This window comes from Oncorhynchus kisutch, unplaced genomic scaffold (genome assembly GCF_002021735.2).
Source record: "Oncorhynchus kisutch isolate 150728-3 unplaced genomic scaffold, Okis_V2 Okis04b-Okis11a_hom, whole genome shotgun sequence".
Lineage (NCBI taxonomy): Eukaryota > Metazoa > Chordata > Actinopteri > Salmoniformes > Salmonidae > Oncorhynchus > Oncorhynchus kisutch.
Window position 1 is genome coordinate 5,811,071 of NW_022261981.1, and position 27,982 is coordinate 5,839,052.

Genomic DNA, 27,982 nt, shown 5'->3' on the forward strand with positions numbered 1-27,982 from the left:
TGTTTCTATTCTAGGGAGAGATGGTCCACCCCTGGTTAACTTGCCTGAGGGAGATGGTCCACCCCTGGTTAACTTGCCTGAGGGAGATGGTCCACCCCTGGTTAACTTGCCTGAGGGAGATGGTCCACCCCTGGTTAACTTGCCTGAGGGAGATGGTCCACCCCTGGTTAACTTGCCTGAGGGAGATGGTCCACCCCTGGTTAACTTGCCTGAGGGAGATGGTCCACCCCTGGTTAACTTGCCTGAGGGAGATGGTCCACCCCTGGTTAACTTGCCTGAGGGAGATGGTCCACCCCTGGTTAACTTGCCTGAGGGAGATGGTCCACCCCTGGTTAACTTGCCTGAGGGAGATGGTCCACCCCTGGTTAACTTGCCTGAGGGAGATGGTCCACCCCTGGTTAACTTGCCTGAGGGAGATGGTCCACCCCTGGTTAACTTGCCTGAGGGATGGCTCCATAATTCCAGATGTATCCTTTGTGTGGAAACACGTTGGCCACATAACGAAGGTTCCCCTTCTTGATGTCTTGCTTCAATGGATTTAGAGGGTCTTTGGTGGCAATCTGAGGAAAACAATACAACATTCACCTGAAACAACGAACGGAGATATTAAGTGACGGATGACTCTGTACCTGTTTACTATGCGTTTGCATTAGAATACTGAATAAACTATAAGCATAAAACCATACTGCTCATTCTAATTGGAGTGGAACGAGAACTTCACCTCTGTCTCAGCAGAGCTTCTTTCAAGGTGCCAAGACAAGTAGTGAAACAAACCTCCATCTTTGCGTTGGTCCATCTGGGTACCTCAACAACAGCATGGAAGATGTTCTGTTGGAGGAAATAACCAAGAGGTTAACACCAATGTTTCAGATATCACCACATTAATGTTGAAAAACACAATTAAATAATGATTGTTGATTAATCACACACACACACACACACACACACACACACACACACACACACACACACACACACACACACCTGAGCTTCATCTGCATAAATTGGTATGTCATGGAATGGAGAGACGTATTTTCCCTCAGTATTTCCTGTGTAGAGAGACAGTGATGAATGCACGGTATATCAGAAACATTCTACTGTACTAATGCATTGCTGTAACTTCAAACGACCTGATTATTAATGAACAATAACGTGGGGGACTTACGCCAACATGGAACTCATCAACTCACATACAGACATACTGTAGATGCCTATTGTAGGTGCCTATACTGTAGCATGAGAGACATACTGTAGATGCCTATTGTAGGTGCCTATACTGCACCATGAGAGACATACTGTAGATCCCTATACTGTAGCACGAGAGACATACTGTAGATGCCTATAGTGTAGCATGAGAGACATACTGTAGATGCCTATTGTAGGTGCCTATACCGTAGCATGAGAGACATACTGTAGATGCCTATAGTGTAGCATGAGAGACATACTGTAGATGCCTATTGTAGGTGCCTATACTGTAGCATGAGAGACATACTGTAGATCCCTATACTGTAGCACGAGAGACATACTGTAGATCCCCTTACTGTAGCATGAGAGACATACTGTAGGTGCCTATACTGTAGCATGAGAGACATACTGTAGATGCCTATTGTAGGTGCCTATACTGTAGCATGAGAGACATACTGTAGATGCCTATACTGTAGCATGAGAGACATACTGTAGGTGCCTATACTGTAGCATGAGAGACATACTGTAGATGCCTATTGTAGGTGCCTATACTGTAGCATGAGAGACATACTGTAGATCCCTATACTGTAGCACGAGAGACATACTGTAGATCCCTATACTGTAGCATGAGAGACATACTGTAGATCCCTATACTGTAGCATGAGAGACATACTGTAGATCCCTATACTGTAGCATGAGATACATACTGTAGATCCCTATACTGTAGCATGAGAGACATACTGTAGATGCCTATACTGTAGCATGAGAGACATACTGTAGATGCCTATACTGTAGCATGAGAGCCATACTGTAGATTCCTATACTGTAGCATGAGAGACATACTGTAGATGCATATACTGTAGTATGAGAGACATACTGTAGATCCCTATACTGTAGCATGAGAGACATACTGTAGATCTCTATACTGTAGCATGAGAGCCATACTGTAGATCCCTATACTGTAGCATGAGAGACATACTGTAGATGCCTATACTGTAGCATGAGAGCCATACTGTAGATCCCTATACTGTAGCATGAGAGCCATACTGTAGATCCCTATACTGTAGCATGAGAGACATACTGTAGTGTGTACATGTCAAGCTGTGTAGCTACCACCACTAAGCTAGTTCATTACGTACCGAGCTAGACGCAACTACAGTCTAATGTCTTTAGCTCCATATATATATATATATATATACACCAAACTATACAGTATTGAAAGAGCTGGTCACTCACTGAAGAACACCCTGTAGTCCAGTGTGTTGGGCTTGCCCCTCTCCTCGATGGTGAAGCTCATGTCTACTGCCTTATTTTGTTCAGTCTGCTTCTTGGTACTGCTGCTAGTGGGCGTACTTCCTGTACTGCCTGTAGGAGTAGACAATGGGAAGCCCATCTCCTCGTCATGCAGGTTAACTAGTAGGTTAAGACCGTAGGTTGGAGTGTGAAGAAGAGTGTGAGCAGGAGGCATGTGCTCCTCTTATGGCCATGGCAACGCATGGGGTTGGTGACGTCAGGCTTGATCTGTGTGTCTGTGCGTGTGTGTGTGTCTGTGTGTGACAACAGAAGTGGGGGGGGGGGCAAGTCTATAAGGCTCTGTGTTAGTTGGTGAACAAGGAACTACCTTCAATGTTACAATAACTGCACAGTTAAATATAGCACAGTACGCGGGTGAATTTAGACTTTGAGAAAGCTATAATTGGTCCTTGGTAGCCTAACCTAATCTCTCTGCTGTATAGTCCTACCACTTCCTTGTAAGTCCCTGATCCCTACTGCTGTATAAGACAACTAGATCAGAGGCTAGTCTAAATACAACACATTACAGTCCTTGCTTGGTATGTGTTTTGATGCCCAGTTGTAACGGCCGTTGTTGGTAGAAGGAGAGGAGGACCAAAATGCAGCGTGGTAGTTGTCCATATTGATAATTTATTATCATAAGAACAATAAACAAAATAACAACGGAGAATGAACGAAACGAAACAGTCCTGTCTGGTGTAGACACAAAACAGAAAACAATCACACACAACTCAAATGTGAAACCAGGCTACCTAAGTATGGTTCTCGATCAGAGACAACGATTGACAGCTGCCTCTGATTGAGAACCATACCAGGCTAAACACAGAAATCCCATAACATAGAACAAGGAACATAGACAACCCACCCAACTCACGCTCTGACCATACTAAAACAAAGACATAAATAAAATATCTAAGGTCAGAACGTGACAACCATGGTCTCAATTTTATTTATTTAGGGTAGTCCAATTAAGACCATTATAATATGGTTCTCAATCAGGGACAACGATAAACAGCTGCCTCTGATTGAGAACCATACCAGGCCAAACACAGAAATCCCAAAACATAGAACAAGGAACATAGACAACATAAAACAAAGACATAACAAAAGAACTAAGGCCAGAACGTGACACCAGTTCCCTCCATAATGTAGTAGATATACAATATAACAGCGTCCGCTGGCCTAAATGTCAGGACTTTTTGAGTCCCTCTTCATTCCAACTGAAACAGATGGAGCTGACTGGTGGTTAGAGTTCGACCAATTAAGACCATGCTTAAGTCTTATGTCCATGGCATGACCTTTCACCACCTGTGTAGGTCCCAAATGGCACCCTATTCCCTAAATAGTGCACTGCTTTTGACCAGAGACCCATGGTGCTTTAGGGCAATCTTACAGACTGCAAATGCAAATCAAATAAATATCATACACTTATTCATGCTCTGAAAACAGAACCTGGTATTCATGCTCTGAAAACAGAACCTGGTATTCATGCTCTGAAAACAGAACCTGGTATTCATGCTCTGAAAACAGAACCTGGTATTCATGCTCTGAAAACAGAACCTGGTATTCATGCTCTGAAAACAGAACCTGGTATTCATGCTCTGAAAACAGAACCTGGTATTCATGCTCTGAAAACAGAACCTGGTATTCATGCTCTGAAAACAGAACCTGGTATTCATGCTCTGAAAACAGAACCTGGTATTCATGCTCTGAAAACAGAACCTGGTATTCATGCTCTGAAAACAGATAATAACTTAGTCTTCATGCACATAATTTGTTATGCAGTTATCTACCTATCTGGTGGGCTATCTGGTCTCAACTCCTTACCTTGAATTTGGCCTTGGTTCATCATCCTTCTTAGGAATTTCTCCAACTTTAATTAAAAACATTTGTTTTTTTACATTTCCACACAACGGGTCGTGTAACAATCAACCAAACTATATAGACTACATTTAGCAAGCAAATTAATCCAAGGAGCTGATCAAATACAAATTTGGAATAAAAAGATTTATTCAGTGTTTTCTAAATGAGTAAAGTCAGTCCATTCACATGTGAAGCTACAAAGTGGGTGACGCCAGTGAACTCAGTCTGATTGATTTAGTTGTCCTCTACACAAGGAGGGACAGCATCTCTCCAATTAGGATTGATTTAGTTGTCCTCTACACCAGGAGGGACAGCATCTCTCCAATTAGGATTGATTTAGTTGTCCTCTCCACAAGGAGGGACAGCATCTCTCCAATTAGGATTGATTTTAGTTGTCCTCTCCACAAGGAGGGACAGCATCTCTCCAATTAGGATTGATTTAGTTGTCCTCTACACAAAGAGGGACAGCATCTCTCCAATTAGGATTGATTTAGTTGTCCTCTCCACAAGGAGGGACAGCATCTCTCCAATTAGGATTGATTTAGTTGTCCTCTACACAAAGAGGGACAGCATCTCTCCAATTAGGATTGATTTAGTTGTCCTCTACACAAGGAGGGACAGCATCTCTCCAATTAGGATTGATTTAGTTGTCCTCTACACAAGGAGGGACAGCATCTCTCCAATTAGGATTGATTGTAGTTGTCCTCTACACCAGGAGGGACAGCATCTCTCCAATTAGGATTGATTTAGTTGTCTTCTACACAAGGAGGGACAGCATCTCTCCAATTAGGATTGATTTTAGTTGTCCTCTACACCAGGAGGGACAGCATCTCTCCAATTAGGATTGATTTAGTTGTCCTCTACACAAGGAGGGACAGCATCTCTCCAAGTAGGATTGATTTAGTTGTCCTCTACACCAGGAGGGACAGCATCTCTCCAAGTAGGATTGATTTAGTTGTCCTCTACACAAGGAGGGACAGCATCTCTCCAAGTAGGATTGATTTAGTTGTCCTCTACACCAGGAGGGACAGCATCTCTCCAGTTATGATGATAGGTTGAAGATACATAATTTTTTAAAAGACGCAGCACTTAATTGCCATTCCTTTGATGATGAAAACAGCCCATTGTTAATAAGGACTATGTACTAGGTGTAGCTCTTGGTGCACTCTGGAAAGGCTACCGCAAAAGTGTAAACAGCAACATCTAGTCATCTCTGAACTGTGCCCAACTCAAATGGACTTTCTGTACTGGCAGCAACTATAGTAGTCGCTCACATGTCCTGGTCTGGAGAGGCCTCAAGTTTGATAGGTCCATTACAGCAAACATGATGGGGGAAAAAAATGTAATGAAATACAGGCCAAACAATTGAATCTCTGAATCTCTAATTGTACTATTGAAAAAGTCTGAAGGCACAGCATGCAATCCTCATTGTCTCTAGGTGTGGATAAACTGTCCATCTTAGAAGAAGACAAGGTCTTAGTTGTCTTTTGTAGTTTGAATTTCAAATGTTTGAGGAAATTGTTGAATGGCAGTTAACAAGTTGTTGTCCAAAGGATTTGACTTCAGGTTGATACACTTCAGAGCTGGCATGGCCTGCAACTTTTCCATGGGGACGTCTGTGGGAGAGATGAGGAGAAGACACTTTTTTGTTAGACATTTGAGAAAGAGCCAATGAACTAAAGGCGTCATTATGGCTGGTTCCTGATTCTCCAAATCAAATCAAATCAAATTTATTTATATAGCCCTTCGTACATCAGCTGATATCTCAAAGTGCTGTACAGAAACCCAGCCTAAAACCCCAAACAGCAAGCAATGCAGGTGGAGAAGCACGGTGGCTAGGAAAAACTCCCTAGAAAGGCCAATACCTAGGAAGAAACCTAGAGAGGAACCAGGCTATGTGGGGTGGCCAGTCCTCTTCTGGCTGTGCCGGGTGGAGATTATAACAGAACATGGTCAAGATGTTCAATGTTCATAAATGACCAGCATGGTCGAATAATAATAAGGCAGAACAGTTGAAACTAGAGCAGCAGCACAGTCAGGTGGAAGTTGAAACTGGAGCAGCAGCATGGCCAGGTAGACTGGGGACAGCAAGGAGTCATCATGTCAGGTAGTCCTGGGGCATGGTCCTAGGGCTCAGGTCAGTTGAAACTGGAACAGCAGCATGGCCAGGTGGACTGGGGACAGCAAGGAGTCATCATGTCAGGTAGTCCTGGGGCATGGTCCTAGGGCTCAGGTCCTCCGAGAGAGAGAAAGAAAGAGAGAAGGAGAGAATTAGAGAACGCACACTTAGATTCACACAGGACACCGAATAGGACAGGAGAAGTACTCCAGATATAACAAACTGACCCCAGCCCCCCGACACATAAACTACTGCAGCATAAATACTGGAGGCTGAGACAGGAGGGGTCAGGAGACACTGTGGCCCCATCCGAGGACACCCCCGGACAGGGCCAAACAGGAAGGATATAACCCCACCCACTTTGCCAAAGCACAGCCCCCACACCACTAGAGGGATATCTTCAACCACCAACTTACCATCCTGAGACAAGGCTGAGTATAGCCCACAAAGATCTCCGCCACGGCACAACCCAAGGGGGGGGGGGGGGGCCAACCCAGACAGGATGACCACAACAGTGAATCAACCCACTCAGGTGACGCACCCCCTCCAGGGACAGCATGAGAGAGCCCCAGCAAGCCAGTGACTCAGCCCCTGTAATAGGGACTTCTCCCACTTCTCTGCACTTACTCACTTTCTCTCACGGATAAAACAACGGTATTAACTTCCTCCAGCCAATTCTAACACCAATCTAATGGTATTAACTTCCTCTATCCAATTCTAACACCAATCTAATGGTATTAACTTCCTCCAGTCAATTCTAACACCAATTTAATGGTATTAACTTCCTCTATCCAATTCTAACACCAATCTAATGGTATTAACTTCCTCCAGCCAATTCTAACACCAATCTAATGGTATTAACTTCCTCCATCCAATTCTAACACCAATCCAATGGTATTAACTTCCTCTATCCAATTCTAACACCAATCTAATGGTATTAACTTCCTCCAGTCAATTCTAACACCAATCTAATGGTATTAACTTCTTCCAGCCAATTCTAACACCAATCTAATGGTATTAACTTCCTCCAGCCAATTCTAACACCAATCTAATGGTATTAACTTCCTCCATCCAATTCTAACACCAATCCAATGGTATTAACTTCCTCCATCCAATTCTAACACCAATCCAAATGTATAAACTTCCTCCAGCCAATTCTAACACCAATCTAATGGTATTAACTTCCTCCATCCAATTCTAACACCAATCCAATGGTATTAACTTCCTCTATCCAATTCTAACACCAATCTAATGGTATTAACTTCCTCCAGTCAATTCTAACACCAATCTAATGGTATTAACTTCTTCCAGCCAATTCTAACACCAATCTAATGGTATTAACTTCCTCCAGCCAATTCTAACACCAATCTAATGGTATTAACTTCCTCCATCCAATTCTAACACCAATCCAATGGTATTAACTTCCTCCATCCAATTCTAACACCAATCCAAATGTATAAACTTCCTCCAGCCAATTCTAACACCAATCCAAATGTATAAACTTCCTCCAGCCAATTCTAACACCAATCCAATGCATTTAAATCCTCGGAAGACGGAAGAAGGGTAGAGAATGGGAACGCAGCAGTGACTCCATCTTACCAGTGATGTCATTCCCTTCCAGGTTGATTCTTTCCAGTGACTGGATCTCCGTCAGTCTCTCGGGGAAGACAGACAACTTGTTGTTGGCCAAGTTGATACTGGTCAGATGTTCCAGCTCGCCAACTACATCTGGCAGTTTAGTGATCACATTGCCGTGCAAGTCCAGTTCTGAAAAGATATTGGAAAATACTGCTAAATCACTAGCTAACGTACCTGAATATTCCTCGCACAGATTCAACACATTCAGTCAAATATTTGTTGAATATTGGGTGTATTAGGCTAACCTGGTCCCAGATCTGTTTGTGCTCTTGTCTACTCCATTCTGTCATTGCCAAGCCAATGACAATTCCATAAGGTGCTGGCAAGTGAACAGAAACAGACTGGCCACAAGGCTAGTTTTAGGCTGCTATACTGGCCCCAGGCTAATGTAAGGCTGATATGATGGCCCCAGGCTAGTGTTAGGCTGCTATGCTGGCCCCAGGCTACTGTTAGGTCGCTATACTGGCCCCAGGCTACTGTTAGGCTGCTATGCTGGCCCCAGGCTAGTGTTAGGCTGCTATACTGGCCCCAGGCTACTGTTAGGTCGCTATACTGGCCCCAGGCTAGTGTTAGGCTGCTATGCTGGCCCCAGGCTACTGTTAGGCTGCTATACTGGCCCCAGGCTAGTGTTAGGCTGCTATACTGGCCCCAGGCTAGTGTTCGGCTGCTATGCTGGCCCCAGGCTAGTGTTAGGCTGCTATGCTGGCCCCAGGCTAGTGTTAGGCTGCTATACTGGCCCCAGGCTAGTGTTCGGCTGCTATGCTGGCCCCAGGCTAGTGTTAGGCTGCTATACTGGCCCCAGGCTACTGTTAGGCTGCTATACTGGCCCCAGGCTAGTGTTAGGCTGCTATACTGGCCCCAGGCTAGTGTTCGGCTGCTATGCTGGCCCCAGGCTACTGTTAGGCTGCTATGCTGGCCCCAGGCTACTGTTAGGCTGCTATGCTGGCCCCAGGCTACTGTTAGGCTGCTATGCTGGCCCCAGGCTAGTGTTCGGCTGCTATACTGGCCCCAGGCTAGTGTTCGGCTGCTATGCTGGCCCCAGGCTACTGTTAGGCTGCTATGCTGGCCCCAGGCTAGTGTTCGGCTGCTATGCTGGCCCCAGGCTACTGTTAGGCTGCTATACTGGCCCCAGGCTAGTGTTCGGCTGTTATGCTGGCCCCAGGCTAGTGTTAGGCTGCTATGCTGGCCCCAGGCTAGTGTTAGGCTGCTATGCTGGCCCCAGGCTAGTGTTAGGCTGCTATGCTGGTCCCAGGCTAGTGTTAGGCTGCTATGCTGGCCCCAGGCTAGTGTTCGGCTGCTATGCTGGCCCCAGGCTAGTGTTAGGCTGCTATGCTGGCCCCAGGCTAGTGTTAGGCTGCTATGCTGGCCCCAGGCTAGTGTTAGGCTGCTATGCTGGCCCCAGGCTAGTGTTAGGCTGCTATGCTGGCCCCAGGCTGGTGTTAGGCTGCTATACTGGCCCCAGGCTAGTGTTAGGCTGCTATGCTGGCCCCAGGCTAGTGTTAGGCTGCTATGCTGGCCCCAGGCTAGTGTTAGGCTGCTATGCTGGCCCCAGGCTACTGTTAGGCTGCTATGCTGGCCCCAGGCTAGTGTTAGGCTGCTATGCTGGCCCCAGGCTAGTGTTCGGCTGCTATGCTGGCCCCAGGCTACTGTTAGGCTGCTATGCTGGCCCCAGGCTACTGTTAGGCTGCTATGCTGGCCCCAGGCTACTGTTAGGCTGCTATGCTGGCCCCAGGCTACTGTTAGGCTGCTATACTGGCCCCAGGCTACTGTTAGGCTGCTATACTGGCCCCGGGCTAGTGTCCGGCTGCTATGCTGGCCCCAGGCTACTGTTAGGCTGCTATACTGGCCCCAGGCTACTGTTAGGCTGCTATACTGGCCCCAGGCTACTGTTAGGCTACTATACTGGCCCCAGGCTACTGTTAGGCTGCTATACTGGCCCCAGGCTACTGTTAGGCTGCTATACTGGCCCCAGGCTACTGTTAGGCTGCTATACTGGCCCCAGGCTACTGTTAGGCTGCTATACTGGCCCCAGGCTACTGTTAGGCTGCTATACTGGCCCCAGGCTACTGTTAGGCTGCTATACTGGCCCCAGGCTACTGTTAGGCTGCTATACTGGCCCCAGGCTACTGTTAGGCTGCTATACTGGCCCCAGGCTACTGTTAGGCTGCTATACTGGCCCCAGGCTACTGTTAGGCTGCTATACTGGCCCCAGGCTACTGTTAGGCTGCTATACTGGCCCCAGGCTACTGTTAGGCTGCTATACTGGCCCCAGGCTACTGTTAGGCTGCTATACTGGCCCCAGGCTACTGTTAGGCTGCTATACTGGCCCCAGGCTACTGTTAGGCTGCTATACTGGCCCCAGGCTACTGTTAGGCTGCTATACTGGCCCCAGGCTACTGTTAGGCTGCTATACTGGCCCCAGGCTACTGTTAGGCTGCTATACTGGCCCCAGGCTACTGTTAGGCTGCTATACTGGCCCCAGGCTACTGTTAGGCTGCTATACTGGCCCCAGGCTACTGTTAGGCTGCTATACTGGCCCCAGGCTACTGTTAGGCTGCTATACTGGCCCAGGCTACTGTTAGGCTGCTATACTGGCCCCAGGCTACTGTTAGGCTGCTATACTGGCCCCAGGCTACTGTTAGGCTGCTATACTGGCCCCAGGCTACTGTTAGGCTGCTATACTGGCCCCAGGCTACTGTTAGGCTGCTATACTGGCCCCAGGCTACTGTTAGGCTGCTATACTGGCCCCAGGCTACTGTTAGGCTGCTATACTGGCCCCAGGCTACTGTTAGGCTGCTATACTGGCCCCAGGCTACTGTTAGGCTGCTATACTGGCCCCAGGCTACTGTTAGGCTGCTATACTGGCCCCAGGCTACTGTTAGGCTGCTATACTGGCCCCAGGCTACTGTTAGGCTGCTATACTGGCCCCAGGCTACTGTTAGGCTGCTATACTGGCCCCAGGCTACTGTTAGGCTGCTATACTGGCCCCAGGCTACTGTTAGGCTGCTATACTGGCCCCAGGCTACTGTTAGGCTGCTATACTGGCCCCAGGCTACTGTTAGGCTGCTATACTGGCCCCAGGCTACTGTTAGGCTGCTATACTGGCCCCAGGCTACTGTTAGGCTGCTATACTGGCCCCAGGCTACTGTTAGGCTGCTATGCTGGCCCCAGGCTACTGTTAGGCTGCTATACTGGCCCCAGGCTACTGTTAGGCTGCTATACTGGCCCCAGGCTACTGTTAGGCTGCTATACTGGCCCCAGGCTACTGTTAGGCTGCTATGCTGGCCCCAGGCTACTGTTAGGCTGCTATACTGGCCCCAGGCTACTGTTAGGCTGCTATACTGGCCCCAGGCTACTGTTAGGCTGCTATACTGGCCCCAGGCTACTGTTAGGCTGCTATACTGGCCCCAGGCTACTGTTAGGCTGCTATACTGGCCCCAGGCTACTGTTAGGCTGCTATACTGGCCCCAGGCTACTGTTAGGCTGCTATACTGGCCCCAGGCTACTGTTAGGCTGCTATACTGGCCCCAGGCTACTGTTAGGCTGCTATACTGGCCCCAGGCTACTGTTAGGCTGCTATACTGGCCCCAGGCTACTGTTAGGCTGCTATACTGGCCCCAGGCTACTGTTAGGCTGCTATACTGGCCCCAGGCTACTGTTAGGCTGCTATACTGGCCCCAGGCTACTGTTAGGCTGCTATACTGGCCCCAGGCTACTGTTAGGCTGCTATACTGGCCCCAGGCTACTGTTAGGCTGCTATACTGGCCCCAGGCTACTGTTAGGCTGCTATACTGGCCCCAGGCTACTGTTAGGCTGCTATACTGGCCCCAGGCTACTGTTAGGCTGCTATACTGGCCCAGGCTACTGTTAGGCTGCTATACTGGCCCCAGGCTACTGTTAGGCTGCTATACTGGCCCCAGGCTACTGTTAGGCTGCTATACTGGCCCCAGGCTACTGTTAGGCTGCTATACTGGCCCCAGGCTACTGTTAGGCTGCTATACTGGCCCCAGGCTACTGTTAGGCTGCTATACTGGCCCCAGGCTACTGTTAGGCTGCTATACTGGCCCCAGGCTACTGTTAGGCTGCTATACTGGCCCCAGGCTACTGTTAGGCTGCTATACTGGCCCCAGGCTACTGTTAGGCTGCTATACTGGCCCCAGGCTACTGTTAGGCTGCTATACTGGCCCCAGGCTACTGTTAGGCTGCTATACTGGCCCCAGGCTACTGTTAGGCTGCTATACTGGCCCCAGGCTACTGTTAGGCTGCTATACTGGCCCCAGGCTACTGTTAGGCTGCTATACTGGCCCCAGGCTACTGTTAGGCTGCTATACTGGCCCCAGGCTACTGTTAGGCTGCTATACTGGCCCCAGGCTACTGTTAGGCTGCTATACTGGCCCCAGGCTACTGTTAGGCTGCTATACTGGCCCCAGGCTACTGTTAGGCTGCTATACTGGCCCCAGGCTACTGTTAGGCTGCTATACTGGCCCCAGGCTACTGTTAGGCTGCTATACTGGCCCCAGGCTACTGTTAGGCTGCTATACTGGCCCCAGGCTACTGTTAGGCTGCTATACTGGCCCCAGGCTACTGTTAGGCTGCTATACTGGCCCCAGGCTACTGTTAGGCTGCTATACTGGCCCCCAGGCTACTGTTAGGCTGCTATACTGGCCCCAGGCTACTGTTAGGCTGCTATACTGGCCCCAGGCTACTGTTAGGCTGCTATACTGGCCCCAGGCTACTGTTAGGCTGCTATACTGGCCCCAGGCTACTGTTAGGCTGCTATACTGGCCCCAGGCTACTGTTAGGCTGCTATACTGGCCCCAGGCTACTGTTAGGCTGCTATACTGGCCCCAGGCTACTGTTAGGCTGCTATACTGGCCCCAGGCTACTGTTAGGCTGCTATACTGGCCCCAGGCTACTGTTAGGCTGCTATACTGGCCCCAGGCTACTGTTAGGCTGCTATACTGGCCCCAGGCTACTGTTAGGCTGCTATACTGGCCCCAGGCTACTGTTAGGCTGCTATACTGGCCCCAGGCTACTGTTAGGCTGCTATACTGGCCCCAGGCTACTGTTAGGCTGCTATACTGGCCCCAGGCTACTGTTAGGCTGCTATACTGGCCCCAGGCTACTGTTAGGCTGCTATACTGGCCCCAGGCTACTGTTAGGCTGCTATACTGGCCCCAGGCTACTGTTAGGCTGCTATACTGGCCCCAGGCTACTGTTAGGCTGCTATACTGGCCCCAGGCTACTGTTAGGCTGCTATACTGGCCCCAGGCTACTGTTAGGCTGCTATACTGGCCCCAGGCTACTGTTAGGCTGCTATACTGGCCCCAGGCTACTGTTAGGCTGCTATACTGGCCCCAGGCTACTGTTAGGCTGCTATACTGGCCCCAGGCTACTGTTAGGCTGCTATACTGGCCCCAGGCTACTGTTAGGCTGCTATACTGGCCCCAGGCTACTGTTAGGCTGCTATACTGGCCCCAGGCTACTGTTAGGCTGCTATACTGGCCCCAGGCTACTGTTAGGCTGCTATACTGGCCCCAGGCTACTGTTAGGCTGCTATACTGGCCCCAGGCTACTGTTAGGCTGCTATACTGGCCCCAGGCTACTGTTAGGCTGCTATACTGGCCCCAGGCTACTGTTAGGCTGCTTATACTGGCCCCAGGCTACTGTTAGGCTGCTATACTGGCCCCAGGCTACTGTTAGGCTGCTATACTGGCCCCAGGCTACTGTTAGGCTGCTATACTGGCCCCAGGCTACTGTTAGGCTGCTATACTGGCCCCAGGCTACTGTTAGGCTGCTATACTGGCCCCAGGCTACTGTTAGGCTGCTATACTGGCCCCAGGCTACTGTTAGGCTGCTATACTGGCCCCAGGCTACTGTTAGGCTGCTATACTGGCCCCAGGCTACTGTTAGGCTGCTATACTGGCCCCAGGCTACTGTTAGGCTGCTATACTGGCCCCAGGCTACTGTTAGGCTGCTATACTGGCCCCAGGCTACTGTTAGGCTGCTATACTGGCCCCAGGCTACTGTTAGGCTGCTATACTGGCCCCAGGCTACTGTTAGGCTGCTATACTGGCCCCAGGCTACTGTTAGGCTGCTATACTGGCCCCAGGCTACTGTTAGGCTGCTATACTGGCCCCAGGCTACTGTTAGGCTGCTATACTGGCCCCAGGCTACTGTTAGGCTGCTATACTGGCCCCAGGCTTAGGCTGCTATACTGGCCCCAGGCTACTGTTAGGCTGCTATACTGGCCCCAGGCTACTGTTAGGCTGCTATACTGGCCCCAGGCTACTGTTAGGCTGCTATACAAAGATGTGTGCTACCTTAAAGATAAAGGATTTAAAGCTATCAATCTGATAACTTGTGATAGTGTTTTATAAAAGGCCCCTCCACTAAAACATGTTAAGTTAGGGGGTGGGAGAGTATGTATGCATAGCTACCTCTCAATTGAGCGAAGATTTTGAAAAATTTGCTAGTAACTCCCTTCATCTCATTGTCAGCCAACGTGACGATGTGTATCTTCTCTGCAACGCTGTTGAGGACCCTGAATACGCCATCTGGGAAACTGATCAGTTTGCAGTTTGACAGATCTAAAGAAATAAAGGATAACAATTAGGAATGGCCATGGTTACATCTCAAATGGCACCCTATTCCCTATTTAGTGCACTACTTTTGACCATGGCCCATAGGGCTCTGTTCAAAAGTAGTGTTTGAGAACCAATCTAGGCAACCATAGACATATAAAACCCTAGAACGTAAACAACCCCATAAACCTACAAAACCCCTAGACAATACAAAAACCCTAGATGAGACAAAAACACACATACCACCCTCGTCACACCCTGACCTAACCAAAATATATAAAGAAAACAAAGAATACTCAGGTCAGGGCGCGGCAAGGTAGCCTAGTGGTTAGAGCATTAGGCTAGTAACCGGAAGGTTGCAAGTTCAAATCCCCGAGCTGACAAGGTACAAATCTGTCGCTCTGCCCCTGAACAGGCAATTAACCCCACTGTTCCTAGGCCGTCATTGAATATAAGAATTTGTTCTTAAATAATGTTAAGAACAAATTCTTATAAGAACAGAAAAATAGTTAAATAATGGTTAAAAAATAAATAAAAACACCTTGCTCAAATCTAACATCACTGCAACCCTCTGGTTCTTATGTCAAATATGCAATTAAGTTCACAAGAACTAGTCAGGCTGAGAGGACAACATAATATCATCCTTGGAAGGAGAGAGCTTTAGGTAACACATTACTGCCATCTGCTGGCCGAAAGTAGTAAGACTCAACAACCTGGATATACTTGTAGATCAGGGATCATGAACTACATTCAACTGCAGGATGATTTCTCCTGGAGTGGATGGTCGGGGCGGGGGGCCGGAACATGATTACAAATAATTTGTAGACTGCAAATTGACCGCAAGAAGCCTAAACAGATATAATGTTTGACTAAAACATCATCCTTTCAAACCTTGTTTACATTTGTTTACGATCACGTATCTTTCTACTATGCGTTGGAATAATTGGGAACAGATTTCTTCGGTTAAAATCACTTGGAGCTGATTTACTGTTGTTTTTACAGTCTTTTATGACCGGCAATGAAAATTTGACAAAAAATGATAATATAGCGTACCAGTCAAAAGTTTGGACACACCTACTCATTCAAGAGTTTTTCTTGATTTTTTGTACTATGTTCTACATTGTAGAATAATAGTGAAGACATCAAAACTATGAAATAACACATATGGAATCATGTAGTAACCAAAAAAAGTGTTAAACAAGCATTCCTTGTGAAGATGGTTGAGAGAACGCCAAGAGTGTGCAAAGCTGTCATCAAGGCAAAGGGTGGCTACTTCGAAGAGACTAAAATCTAAAATATATTTTGAATTTGTTTAACACTTCTTTGGTTACTACATGATTCCATATGTGTTATTTCATAGTTTTGATGTCTTCACTATTATTCTACTATGTAGAAAATAGTACAAATAAAGAAAAACCCTTGAATGAGTAGGTGTATTTTTTAAAACTATTTTCTACATTGTAGAATAATAAGGAAGACATCAATTAAATTAAAGGATTTAATGAACTTACCCAGAGTATCTTTCTCTTCCTCCACGGTTGCATTGACCCTCCGGGCAACATTGGCCACAGCCTCTGCCATTATACTAGGTCTACGAATCTCACCTGGGGTAGAGATGGGGAGAGGTCGGTGTAATACTTCAGATATACATTTTAACCAGACATTTTCAAGTCAATTTTCTTTGGCATATTAAAATAGTATTAATTCATCAGGTTAATTATCATGGTTGTTGTTTTTTCATGCAATTTTGGTAATTAGCTATTTTTAGCATGTTACCAGGTCATGCATACAATATTGCTAGTTGCAATTTTGTGTCAAGGATTCTCTATTGTACAATACATTAGAATGTTACAATGCATCTTGTTCAATGTTAGCCATTGCTGCAGCATTGTCCTCTTCACAAAGTTCACACAAAATCACATGAATAACTTGATCACCTGTCCCCCGTCAAGTTATAGGCGAGCTACAACAGTTAGTTAGCTATTAAAGCGAGCTTAATTCGTAGTAATAGCTAAATTGCTAGTTTTCTAATGTAGCCTACTCATAATTCCACAAACGACGTCCGGGTGGAGATCTGTATAATAGATTTGTACAATAGAATCAGCATATACTGTATGACGGAAGGTGGATCAACCTACCCTTAAACTTTAACTGTGGTTGACAGCTGAAAATGTTAGCAAGTCAGTTCAAGGCTCCGTCCAATCAAATCCATTCATTTTCAAATAACCACCGTCAAATTTGGCGAGAGACTATTTTTAACCAGAGAGGATACACTGGGCTAAAGTCGATCGATGTACTTTTCAGATGACCTGTTCTGACATTATTGTTAAAATCAGTCCAATACTTCAAAATGGTTTGTTTTTGTGCGCAATTTGAGTTTAAAGACACTATTTTAGCCTCTTGTTGCCATCAATAGTTATATTGCTTCTACAGTACAAGCTACCGTGTTGACGAGAGTCATAGGCGCACAAGGAAGTTTCAGAGAGATAACTGCGAAGGACTACAGATTTAAATTCTGCCCATGTCTTACGCAGGATTGATCTGTATAAATATCTGTCTGTAACGGGTGTTAGGTTGTATCAAGTTGTGTCATCACAGTGTAGTGTCTCAGCACTAATAGCACATATACGACTAGATCAACTGATAGTTGAGTTATAACAGTATAAAAATGGAAGTTCAGAGTTTGACCTACCTTAGGATCCTGGTTAGGACTTAGCCCGCTGTGTAATGACAGAGTTGTCCTGCCGCAGCCACTATTCTGGAAAAACCCTGATTGGTCAACTATTTTTTGCTTTGTCAATGGACGTGAAGACAATGGGCACGTATTGAAACGTACTCTCTATTCATTCAACATTAAATCAATCATGGTGAATAGGATGCCAGGTGAATGAGGCCAGAAGATGCCGTTAGTGAATGTACTTTTTCCCCCCAATTGTCCTTGTTGCACGTTCTCACCAGGTACACATGAGTTATTACCTTGTACTTAATATCTGATATAGTTCTTGAGAAGTAGGCTATTTATAGTGAGGAACATGTATTTATATTCCTGAACGTTTGGGACATTTATTGTTGTGTATTTTTTGGTGATTTCGAGAGAATTTATTTTTAGAGATTTTGATCATTCTAAAAACTGAAATTCCATCCACCTATATTGTTTATTTTGTGTCAGGAATTCGTTTTTTGTTGTTGTTGGTGCCCCACTTGTCAGTCTAATAATAGTGTGGTCGTTTCAGGTAAATATGTCAACAATTCAGCATGGTGCATTGCCCAACTCAGAGAATTCCAGAACCCATAGAATTAGAATGAATGAATATTCACAACAGGTCATTCTAGTGAATGTACATATCGTGTTTTTTTTATAGACAAGAGTCATAAGCATATGTTATGTTACTAATGAATGAATATTCACAACAGGTCATTCTAATGAATGTACATATCGTGTTTTTTTTATAGACAAGAGTCATAAGCATATGTTATGTTACTAATGAATGAATAACATGACAAATATTACCTACAAAATACATACACTTTAATCAGCTAACAAAAGATTTTTACAATATGAAACATATTTATGACAAAATCCTCCTAAAACAGAGAGCGCAATAAATTAACATAAATACCCAAGCTTTATTTTATTATTATTTACAATAAATATAATGTCAATGTTCCGTTACACCCAGTAGGTGTATACTATAGTATAAACAGTGCTTAAATGGTGAACAACGCCATTTCCTATGACTTATAATGAAATGGCATGTCCTCTTACTGATTCCTAAAAGCAGTAAGATAAAATCAGTCACATTCTGAGAGAAAATCCATACTGTATATATCCAAGCTTTCTAAACATACAGGACATCTACCATACTGCTTGAGGGGTGCACAGTCACAATAATCAAAAGAACACAAAGTGCTTTCTTATTGTTTCCGACCATCTGTTACAGACTCTTGGATAATAGTTCTGTCAGTGAAAATACACTGTAATGTTTCCGGAACTCTCTGTTGCGTGCGTCCGAAGGAGACGAGTGGTAGCCTCGTCTCCATCTCAAGCGGTTGTGAGAAGACGGCCCCGGGCTTTGCTCCGGCCATGTCTTTACTGAAGGTCGGGTTCAAGCCTGTGACAGAGGCTACAGGCAGCCACATTCATCCACAACCATATCCTCGTGATGGCGAAGCAGCATTTCTCCATTCTCATAATACAGCATGCTTAGAGGACTCATCTTGGTGGGGGCGCAGCACACCGAGGGGACCCGCTCAGGGTGGTAGTGTTTTAGGAGACTCTAGAGGGGAAAAAAAGCATCAAGAAGCAATCTGCAAGTAAAGAAAGGCCAAACAACTTCAAATAGGCATGAAGCATTGCTATAGTATCTAATTTTTATTTTACTTAACCAGGCAAGTCAGTTAAGAACAAATTCTTATTTTCAATGAAGGCCTAGGAACAGTGTTTAGGGGCAGAACGACAGATTTGTACCTTGTCAGCTCAGGGGTTTAAACTCACAACCTTCCAGTTACTAGTCCAATGCTCTAACCACTAGGACACCCTGCCGCCCCAATGAGCTTTGTACCGTTAAGATACATACGAAAACAGAAAAGATCAATTTGAAAACCAAAAATAAAAAAATTATAATTATAAAAAACAAATATATTCTATGACACATTTTGGAAAATCCCATAGAAACCCCATAGAAAATCACATTGAAACGTACCTGCATGTAAGCATGATTTGTTGGGTTCAAGTCTTCTCCCAAAGGACTTGGACAGATCCCCTCACATCGATAGGCATTATACTTCTTCGGGAAGACGATCCAGGACCCCCAGCCTATCTGATTGAAGTCTACATGCATTTCAACTCTTCGACAGAGAGACGGGTCAATCTCAATGTTTCCGCTAGACACCCCTGGACCCCTCATGTCTGGTGGTTCCCTCTGGCCTGAGTGGCCCCTTTTTTTCCTGTGTCTCTTCGGCCTGCGGAACTTCTTGGACTCGGTGGTGGACAGGAACTTGGACTGTTCGGCCGTGTGGAGGAGACTGGCTTTGGCCTGGGAGCCCTCCTCTGACCCTGTATGAGAGAATACAACCAGTAAGGCTCTGTCGCTCACACACTGATTCTCCCGTATTTTAGACACAGTTAACTGGACAGGATTCTGCCGTGTTTTAGACACAGTTAACTGGACAGGATTCTGCCGTGTTTTAGACACAGCCAACTGGACAGGGTTCTGCTGTGTTGTAGACCCAGCCAACTGGACAGGGTTCTGCTGTGTTGTAGACCCAGCCAACTGGACAGGGTTCTGCTGTGTTGTAGACCCAGCCAACTGGAAAGGGTTTTGCTGTGTTGTAGACCCAGCCAACTGGACATGGTTGGGGAAGTACACATCTCTCTTTGTCTTGTTTGGTGATCTCCTCTTCATTGAGCTCCTGGAAATGTGTTCCTGGCCGAGCCAGTTCAACAGAGGATCAGTAAGGTTGTACACCTTCCAGTGCTGAGAGGAGTTAATCACAGAGGAGACGGAGAAATATCCCACCAGCTGGTGTTCCTGGCAGATCTCCCGTGTCTGCCTGCACGGGTAGTCGTGGTGATGGTAGATCTCCACGGTAATGTTGGAAGCCCTCGTCGCCCGGGGAAACCTGAACCTGAGCTCCGCTGCTTGGATCCGTTCGTCGGCCAATAAGGTGGTCAGGTCAAAGGTTGCAGTCCAGCGTCGGGGTCTGTGAAATAAACCTATTGGAAAGAAGAAAAAAAAAACACACACAAAAAAAAACGATTTTTCAACATTTGTACTTCTTTGAACATTATCATCGGGACTGGTCTCATGTCAACTAAGTACTTCACATATATGTCTATTAGACAAACATACATCCAAGTTATCCACCTGGGCCACCATACAATGTTAAGTACTTTAAGATTAGGCCTATATAGAAATATAATCAAATATTTGTTTTTATGTCACCCATCTTCTTCAAACCCCTTTAAATGGTCTACTATGGGTAAAATAGATTACAAATAATTACTGTTAATTGTTTTTACTTGTAAAAAGAGCTTTTAAGCAACCATAGAGCTAATGTGCTAACTGTTAATTTAGGAGGAATACACATGTTCTATTCAATCCTGGACAGCAATTCAGGCAGAATATTTAGCATGTTGTTTCTGGGTTACATCTAAGTAGTCTGAATGAGTCATGCTTGTATTCTTGTATTATTCAATATTGTTTTCATATTTTTTTAAAGAAATACAATTTTAGATCTAGGCAAAGCATGTTTGCAAATAGAAATTCCAACCATGTTTTTCAATGTAACTAGGCAACTAGCTTGTGGATGAATCTACCATCGGCTGGGGTCAACATCAACATGTGTGAATTAGGACATGAATTGTGATGCAAAGAAGAACAAGACATTGGAGGTGTGGTACATAATTCATCAAGAAGATTAAAGACTATTGTACTATTGTCCAAATGTAATGTATTGTTGCTATTCATCGTCTATTTGTTGATTATATGTACTGTACCAAAACATCTACATTCCTCTATGGGTCTGTTTTGCTCTGGGGAAATAAAACTATGAAGATGAAGGATAACACAACGACAACGACAGGAGGACGAGGCTAGGACTAATCCACTCAAAGTAAACACCGGATCGAAACCAATCATTTAACACGTCCTTAGCTCGGCTTCCGCATATCCTCCATTCAAACAAAAAGGTAACAACTATGACACCTAGCAGTGATGTTAAATTAGATTTAGTGGTGTTGCGAGCGGTCCGTGGAACATATATAGGCTAGATGTAGTTAAAATCCCGCTCTGGCCAGAGATGTATTCTAGGTCATCACTCTAATCTAATCAAGTGAAGTGTGAAAAGAACTGAGGGGACTTGTTGATTTGAATTAACAACAGATTTGAATAGGCATGTCTGGAAACATTTCTAATCAACATCTCCCATTTAAAGAAAAAAAGAGGTTTGCTTTGAGAATTAGGCTGAAAACCTGCCTTTTCACACGCTGATCCATGTACGGTTATTCAGGCCGACAAAATGAATGTGGATTGGAGCGCTTTGAGATCGTCTGGCGAAGAGATTTGACAGCCACTGTGGTGCGCAAACACAGCAAGAAAATTATCTCTTCACTTTTTTGGAAGAATAAAAATAATGCAAACAAACAATAGCGCAAAACAACATTGAATTTACTAGGCTTAGAGGAGGCTAGGCAATAGGCCATAAACTATTATAAAATGCCCTAAACAGGATATTTATTATTATTTTATCCTGTGTTAAACTAAATTCGGGCAGGCAGTATAGACTAAATGTCAAGAATGTAGCCTATATGCCCTACTAAACGAATGAATAAATAGGCCTATAGGCTAATATACTTTAAAAAAATATATAATCTTACTTTTTGCCATCACACTCTTGACTGTGTCTGCTTGTTTTGCGATGGCCTTCTCCATTACGTCTATAGGCCGAGTAAGATTTGACTTGTAATTCCGGTAAAGGTGCATCATATACTTCGGTGCCAGGTGATGGAATCCAGGTGAACGGTGGTCTGTAGCAAAGCGTCGTGATTTTCCGTGATAAACTCCATCTCTAGATTTGTGAATTCCTTGAGTCAGCAGTATGAGCAGAGAGGCATGTAGCGCTACACCTAGAACGCCTAATGAACGCATGGTGGTCAAATTGGATGACAGATTCCTCTGCGGGTTGAGATAAGCTTGGCTTATATACCCTTCCCGCACCACGCATATTTAACAAGTAGCCGCGAACATTAAAGGAAATTGACATGCGTCTTCAAGGCTTGTGGCAAGGCAGGTCATCATCCATTGACTTGTTAATGAGATGCCCAAGCCAATGACTGGATGAAGTGTGTTTAGAACGACCAGTGAGCGAACGTTCCCTATAGCACTTTTCTCATCAATAGATCTTTCAAACGTCACTTTGTTTGTTAGCCTTCATCTACGTTCACTTTCCGTATGAAATAGATTCATTCCAATCGATCAGTTAGGCTACAGATTAGGGTTAATGGTTTTAGTTTGATAAACCTATACATTCTGCTTTCTGTAACGAAGAGCAAGCTGGTTATGACAATAGATTACTGTTCATTCTATGGACATAAGTCTATATAGTCTTTCTTACATAAGTTTCTAAAATGGGGGCCCATATCCACAAAGCATATCAGAGGTATGAGTTCTGATATAGAATCGGGGCCCGTATCCACAAAGCATATCAGAATTATGAGTTCTGATATAGAATCGGGGCCCGTATCTACAAAGCATATCAGAATGATGAGTTCTGATATAGAATCGGGGCCCGTATCTACAAAGCATATCAGAGGTATGAGTTCTGATATAGAATCGGCCCGTATTCACAAAGCATATCAGAGGTATGAGTTCTGATATAGAATCGGCCAGTATCTACAAAGCATCTCAGAGGTATGAGTTCTGATCTAGAATCTGTCTATATAATCTTATTCATTATGATTTAAAAGGAAAAACAGGTCATTCCTCTTTCTCTTCAGTTTAGGCATGTCGACTTTTAATAGGCTCGAGGGGCAATGTTATTGTAATATCATTAATAGCATGATATTAATAGGCCTGTGTGGGCAAATACAATTCCATGTTTTCAGAGATGTGCTGTCTTTTTGTGTTTTATTATAGACTATTATAAATATTGCGCTCTGCGTCTTGGCGTGAAAAGAACCGTGGATTGAACGCTCAACGGACAAAAAACATTCCTCTTAGTGCGCATGCCCAGCCCCTGCTTTTATTCAGATAGTGGAAATCCTTTCCTCCGAAAATCTGCGAGAAAGGACCGTATAGGTAGACAAATACGTGGAAGAAACTATCCCTGAAATAAAACACAAACCGCTGCTTTACATCACTTTTCCTACGTTTATTGAAACATCCGACTAATGAGTGATTTTTGGAGCATACACGGTTCTTCCGAGTGAAATGGTGAGTACATGTTACGGTCCTGTCTCATTTCCCGTGTCCACGCGCACATTGGTAGGCTAAACTGTAAAACATCGGCATTTCGAGTTTGTGTTTATGTGGATATGTTAGCCAAATGTGAAGTGTGTGTGCTGATGTCGGTACGCGCGGCCAGTGCATGACCACGTTGCAACATTGCATCAAACAAAATCCAATGTGGTATAAAGTTGAAGTTTGTGGCATGTGGTTGGCTCGGCCGCCCTCCATGCCTCCTCCAGTCTCCATCGATAGGCGATTGTATGTCGACCCAGTCATGTTTGATGTAGCACTGAAATGGTTTAAATTGTTCCAGTAAACTTGTTTGAAGTGCCAACCAATCTATCATTCATTGCCCATTGCGGCTGGGGGGTGGAATTCATGTGATACAGATGGGCCGATGTTCATTGGCTAATAGGTGTGTAATATTCAAATGATAACTCTTCGGTCGACTAAATGATTATTGGCGCTTTTACACTTTCAGTAGACCTGTTCAGGTGTTTAACACCTCTTAGGTCCGTTACTGTGCTACAAATACTTATATATAATTAGTTAGTTAGACTAAGTTTATGTATAAATATAAATACTTAAATATAATTAGTTAGTTAGACTAAGTTTATGTAAATAGAGCAGGTGATTTGGACGGCAATTTAAATGTCCTTTCCGTTTGATGTCCTTTTTAACCCCCCCCCCCCCCCCCCCATTTAAACCTAATAGAGTGATTTGCCAAGCTCTCGAATTAGGCAGGTCAAATAAAGCAAGATCTTGTTTAATGTCCGTTACTCTGCATTGACACAGAAACTAGGCGCTACATTTTTTAAATCTCGTCAAACTCAAGATAAAAAGTGATTATGAAGATCAATCAAGCCATTACAACATATCGATACTGTTTTTGATACCGCGCTGCTCCTCCCTCCCTTTAATCAATAAATAAAGGAGCCACATAGAGAGAAATAGAAATGGCGTCTTTCTGTAGGCACTAACTCCGCCATGGTTCTTTGGACAAAGCCTATGGGGGAAATTAATGGCGTTTTTGGCCGAAAATAAGGTCTGTGGTAAAAACACAGGCTTAGGGGATCTCATACTTTTATTTAAAATGAGATCATCTTCATCAGCTAACGTCACTTTAAGTGAATTTTGAAAAATGTGTCATTTATTTAAAAAATAATTAAAATGTCATGTTTAACTGACTGATTATCTCATAGAACAAAATGTATTCAATCTCCTAAACCTTTGTTAACCTCAGAACTTAATTTCAGCGTTTTATTCCAAAACCCTTTTTCTTTCCCCATAAAAATGTTTCCCTTAGGGATGGCTGAACGAACCAGATGTAACTAATTTCCCAGGTTTTAGGACGACAAGCTGTCGACCTCTATTGACCAGACAAAACAAAATGCAAGCCAAGTTGGACTTGACCAACTCCTATAGGGCTCTTGTTGGTTAATCAAGAGACGCTTCCTCCCTGACGGAACCCTATTCCCAATACACTGAGTGTACAGAACATTAGGAACACTTACGCTTTCCATGACATAGACTGACCAGGTGAAAGCTATGATCCCTTATTGATGTCACCTGTTATATCCACTTCAATCAGCGTAGAGGAAGGGGAGGAGACAGGTTAAAGAATGATTTTTAAGCCTGGAGAACATTGTGTGTGTGTGTGTGTGTGTGTGTGTGTGTGTGTGTGTGTGTGTGTGTGTGTGTGTGTGTGTGTGTGTGTGTGTGTGTGTGTGTGTGTGTGTGTGTGTGTGTATGTGTGCCATTCAGATGAATGGGCAAGATAAACATTTTTAAGTGCCTTTGAACGGGGTATGGTAGTAGGTGCCAGGGACACCGGTTCGAGTGTCAAGAACTGCAACGCTGCTGGGTTTTTCACGCTCAACAGTTTCCTGTGTGTATCAAGAATGGTTTTACCACCCAAACGACATCCAGCCAACTTCACACAACTGTGGGAAGCATTGGAGTCAACGTTGGCCAGCATGCCTGTGGATGCCCCAACGAATTGAGTCTGTTCTGAGGGGAAAAGGGGTGCGACTCAAAATTAGGAAGGTGTTCCTAATGTTTTGTAAACTAAGTGTGTGTGTGTGTATATAGTGCACTGTGCACTACTTTTGATCAGAGCCCTGGTTAAAAGTAGTGCACTATATAGGGAATAGGGTGCCATTTGAACCTAGTGTTCGTCTGAGTACTGGTACAAGAACAGGCATTTGATGCACATAAGGGTCCTCTAATCTCCATTGATTTTTTAAAAGCACATAATGTATTCCCTGTCATCAATCACATTTAATTGTAGATGATTTGTTGTGGCACCTTGTTGAAGATCTCATTATTAAGTGGAAGTAGGTGACTCATCGCAGGTGCTTCAAATGTGCTTTTTCCATTTAAGAATTAATGGAGGTCACTATGTTCTTTGGGACCTTCAATGCTGCAGAAATGTTTTGGTACCCTTCCCACACAATCATGTCTCTCTCGGTGCTCTGCGGACAATTCCTTCAACCTCATGGCTTGGTTTTTGACTGACATGCAACTTTCGTACCTTTTTTATATATACAGGTGTATAGCCTTTCCAAATCATGTCCAATCAATTTAATTTACCACAGGTGGACTCCAATTAAGTTGTAGAAATCAATGGAAACCGAATGCACCCAAGCTCAATTTTGAGTCTCACAGCAAAAGGTCTGAATATTTATGTAAGTAAGGTATGTCTGTTTCTTATGTTTTATAAATTTGCAAAAATGTCTAAACCTGTTTTTGCTTTGTCATTATGGGGTATTGTGTGTAGGTAGATGAAAAAAATATGTTTTTACAGCTTTATTCTAAAATTGATTAAACGTCACAGTGTAGAAAAAGTAAAGGGGTCTGAATACTTTCCAAATGCACTGTATATAGACAGGTTGTGTCTGTGTTTGAATGAAGTAAACTACATATTCACAGCTTGTCTGATGCTTTAAGCACACTGTTTGATTCAATAATAGACACACAAATGACTGAAGAGCCCGATGGTCACACTGTGTTAAATGACAGCGAGTGCCTGTGACTGGCGCATGTTGTCTCTCTCTCCTCCCTACTTGCAGAGAAAAGGCACCACAGCACAGCAAATGACTGAAAAGTTATCTTACCAAAATCCCTCATTTGTTTCAGGCAAAAACATTCCCTCAACCTTTGATCTCTTTATGTGAAACATGTAGGCATTGCTTGCATGTGACCAATAGGACTTGACCTATAGCCCATCATAATCACATTAATACATGTGATTATAATAAACTCCCAACACAGTATCACATGATAGCAAAATGGAGGATGTTATATAAAACCTTGAAGCGGGTGACTGTTTAGTGACTGTTTAGTAACTGTTTAGTGACTGTTTAGTAACTGTTTAGTAACTGTTTAGTGACTGTTTAGTAACTGTTTAGTGACTGTTTAGTAACTGTTTAGTGACTGTTTAGTGACTGTTTAGTAACTGTTTAGTGACTGTTTAGTGACTGTTTAGTGACTGTTTAGTAACTGTTTAGTGACTGTTTAGTGACTGTTTAGTAACTGTTTAGTAACTGTTTAGTGACTGTTTAGTGACTGTTTAGTAACTGTTTAGTGACTGTTTAGTAACTGTTTAGTGACTGTTTAGTAACTGTTTAGTGACTGTTTAGTAACTGTTTAGTGACTGTTTAGTGACTGTTTAGTAACTGTTTAGTGACTGTTTAGTGACTGTTTAGTGACTGTTTAGTAACTGTTTAGTAACTGTTTAGTAACTGTTTAGTGACTGTTTAGTAACTGTTTAGTGACTGTTTAGTGACTGTTTAGTGACTGTTTAGTGACTGTTTAGTGACTGTTTAGTAACTGTTTAGTAACTGTTTAGTAACTGTTTAGTGACTGTTTAGTAACTGTTTAGTGACTGTTTAGTGACTGTTTAGTGACTGTTTAGTGACTGTTTAGTAACTGTTTAGTGACTGTTTAGTGACTGTTTAGTAACTGTTTAGTAACTGTTTAGTGACTGTTTAGTAACTGTTTAGTGACTGTTTAGTGACTGTTTAGTGACTGTTTAGTGACTGTTTAGTGACTGTTTAGTAACTGTTTAGTGACTGTTTAGTAACTGTTTAGTGACTGTTTAGTGACTGTTTAGTAACTGTTTAGTGACTGTTTAGTGACTGTTTAGTGACTGTTTAGTAACTGTTTAGTGACTGTTTAGTGACTGTTTAGTAACTGTTTAGTGACTGTTTAGTGACTGTTTAGTGACTGTTTAGTGACTGTTTAGTGACTGTTTAGTGACTGTTTAGTAACTGTTTAGTGACTGTTTAGTGACTGCTCAGGAGGGAAAGGGGAAGTCAGATCTGTTGAAGACATTTGACTTATATAAAGCC

The 27,982-nt window shown here is 44.2% G+C and overlaps 3 protein-coding genes and 1 pseudogene across 6 annotated transcripts in view; 1 reads left to right on the forward strand and 3 right to left on the reverse strand.

Moving 5' to 3' along the window:
* The window catches only part of LOC109876689 (inorganic pyrophosphatase-like), an 8,442-nt pseudogene extending 5,735 nt beyond the window's left edge, over window positions 1-2,707 (reverse strand).
* Window positions 2,708-4,466: 1,759 nt separating this feature from the next.
* On the reverse strand, window positions 4,467-17,451 carry LOC109877517 (leucine-rich repeat-containing protein 20). Of its 4 annotated transcripts, none has more exons than XM_031813147.1 (5): window positions 17,375-17,451; window positions 16,194-16,286; window positions 14,539-14,688; window positions 8,060-8,227; window positions 4,467-5,957 (listed from the first exon to the last, which is right to left on the reverse strand). In XM_031813147.1, exons 2-5 carry the CDS (start codon window positions 16,261-16,263, stop codon window positions 5,818-5,820), a joined length of 528 nt encoding a protein of 175 aa, XP_031669007.1. In that variant the 5' UTR covers window positions 16,264-16,286; window positions 17,375-17,451; the 3' UTR covers window positions 4,467-5,817. The 4 variants fall into 4 exon arrangements, with proteins under 4 accessions (XP_031669007.1, XP_031669005.1, XP_031669006.1 ...); XM_031813145.1 differs by lacking the exon at window positions 17,375-17,451 and adding an exon at window positions 16,821-17,138; XM_031813146.1 differs by lacking the exon at window positions 17,375-17,451 and adding an exon at window positions 16,620-16,824.
* A 1,109-nt stretch (window positions 17,452-18,560) lies between these two features.
* Window positions 18,561-22,331, reverse strand: LOC109876351 (nodal homolog 2-A). The gene is made up of 3 exons (XM_031813154.1): window positions 22,061-22,331; window positions 19,386-20,398; window positions 18,561-18,959 (listed from the first exon to the last, which is right to left on the reverse strand). Exons 1-3 carry the CDS (start codon window positions 22,329-22,331, stop codon window positions 18,807-18,809), a joined length of 1,437 nt encoding a protein of 478 aa, XP_031669014.1. The 3' UTR covers window positions 18,561-18,806.
* Window positions 22,332-23,419: 1,088 nt separating this feature from the next.
* pald1a (phosphatase domain containing paladin 1a) overlaps window positions 23,420-27,982 on the forward strand; it is a 115,280-nt gene continuing 110,717 nt past the window's right edge. The window contains exon 1 of the mRNA XM_031813075.1: window positions 23,420-23,615. The gene's annotated coding sequence lies outside the window, so the exon portion shown is untranslated. The remainder of the gene's footprint in view (window positions 23,616-27,982) is intronic.

Coding starts and splice junctions, on each gene's coding strand:
- LOC109877517 (XM_031813144.1), bottom strand. Junction 14,689..16,193: donor GGAAGAGAAAGATACTCTGG/GTAAGTTCATTA, acceptor TTATTTCTTTAG/ATCTGTCAAACTGCAAACTG. Junction 8,228..14,538: donor AATCTTCGCTCAATTGAGAG/GTAGCTATGCAT, acceptor ATATCTTTTCAG/AACTGGACTTGCACGGCAAT.
- LOC109876351 (XM_031813154.1), bottom strand. CDS start 22,331: ATGCGTTCATTAGGCGTTCTAGGTGTAGCGCTACATGCCTCTCTGCTC. Junction 20,399..22,060: donor CAAGAGTGTGATGGCAAAAA/GTAAGATTATAT, acceptor TCTTTCCAATAG/GTTTATTTCACAGACCCCGA. Junction 18,960..19,385: donor CAAATCATGCTTACATGCAG/GTACGTTTCAAT, acceptor TTTCCCCTCTAG/AGTCTCCTAAAACACTACCA.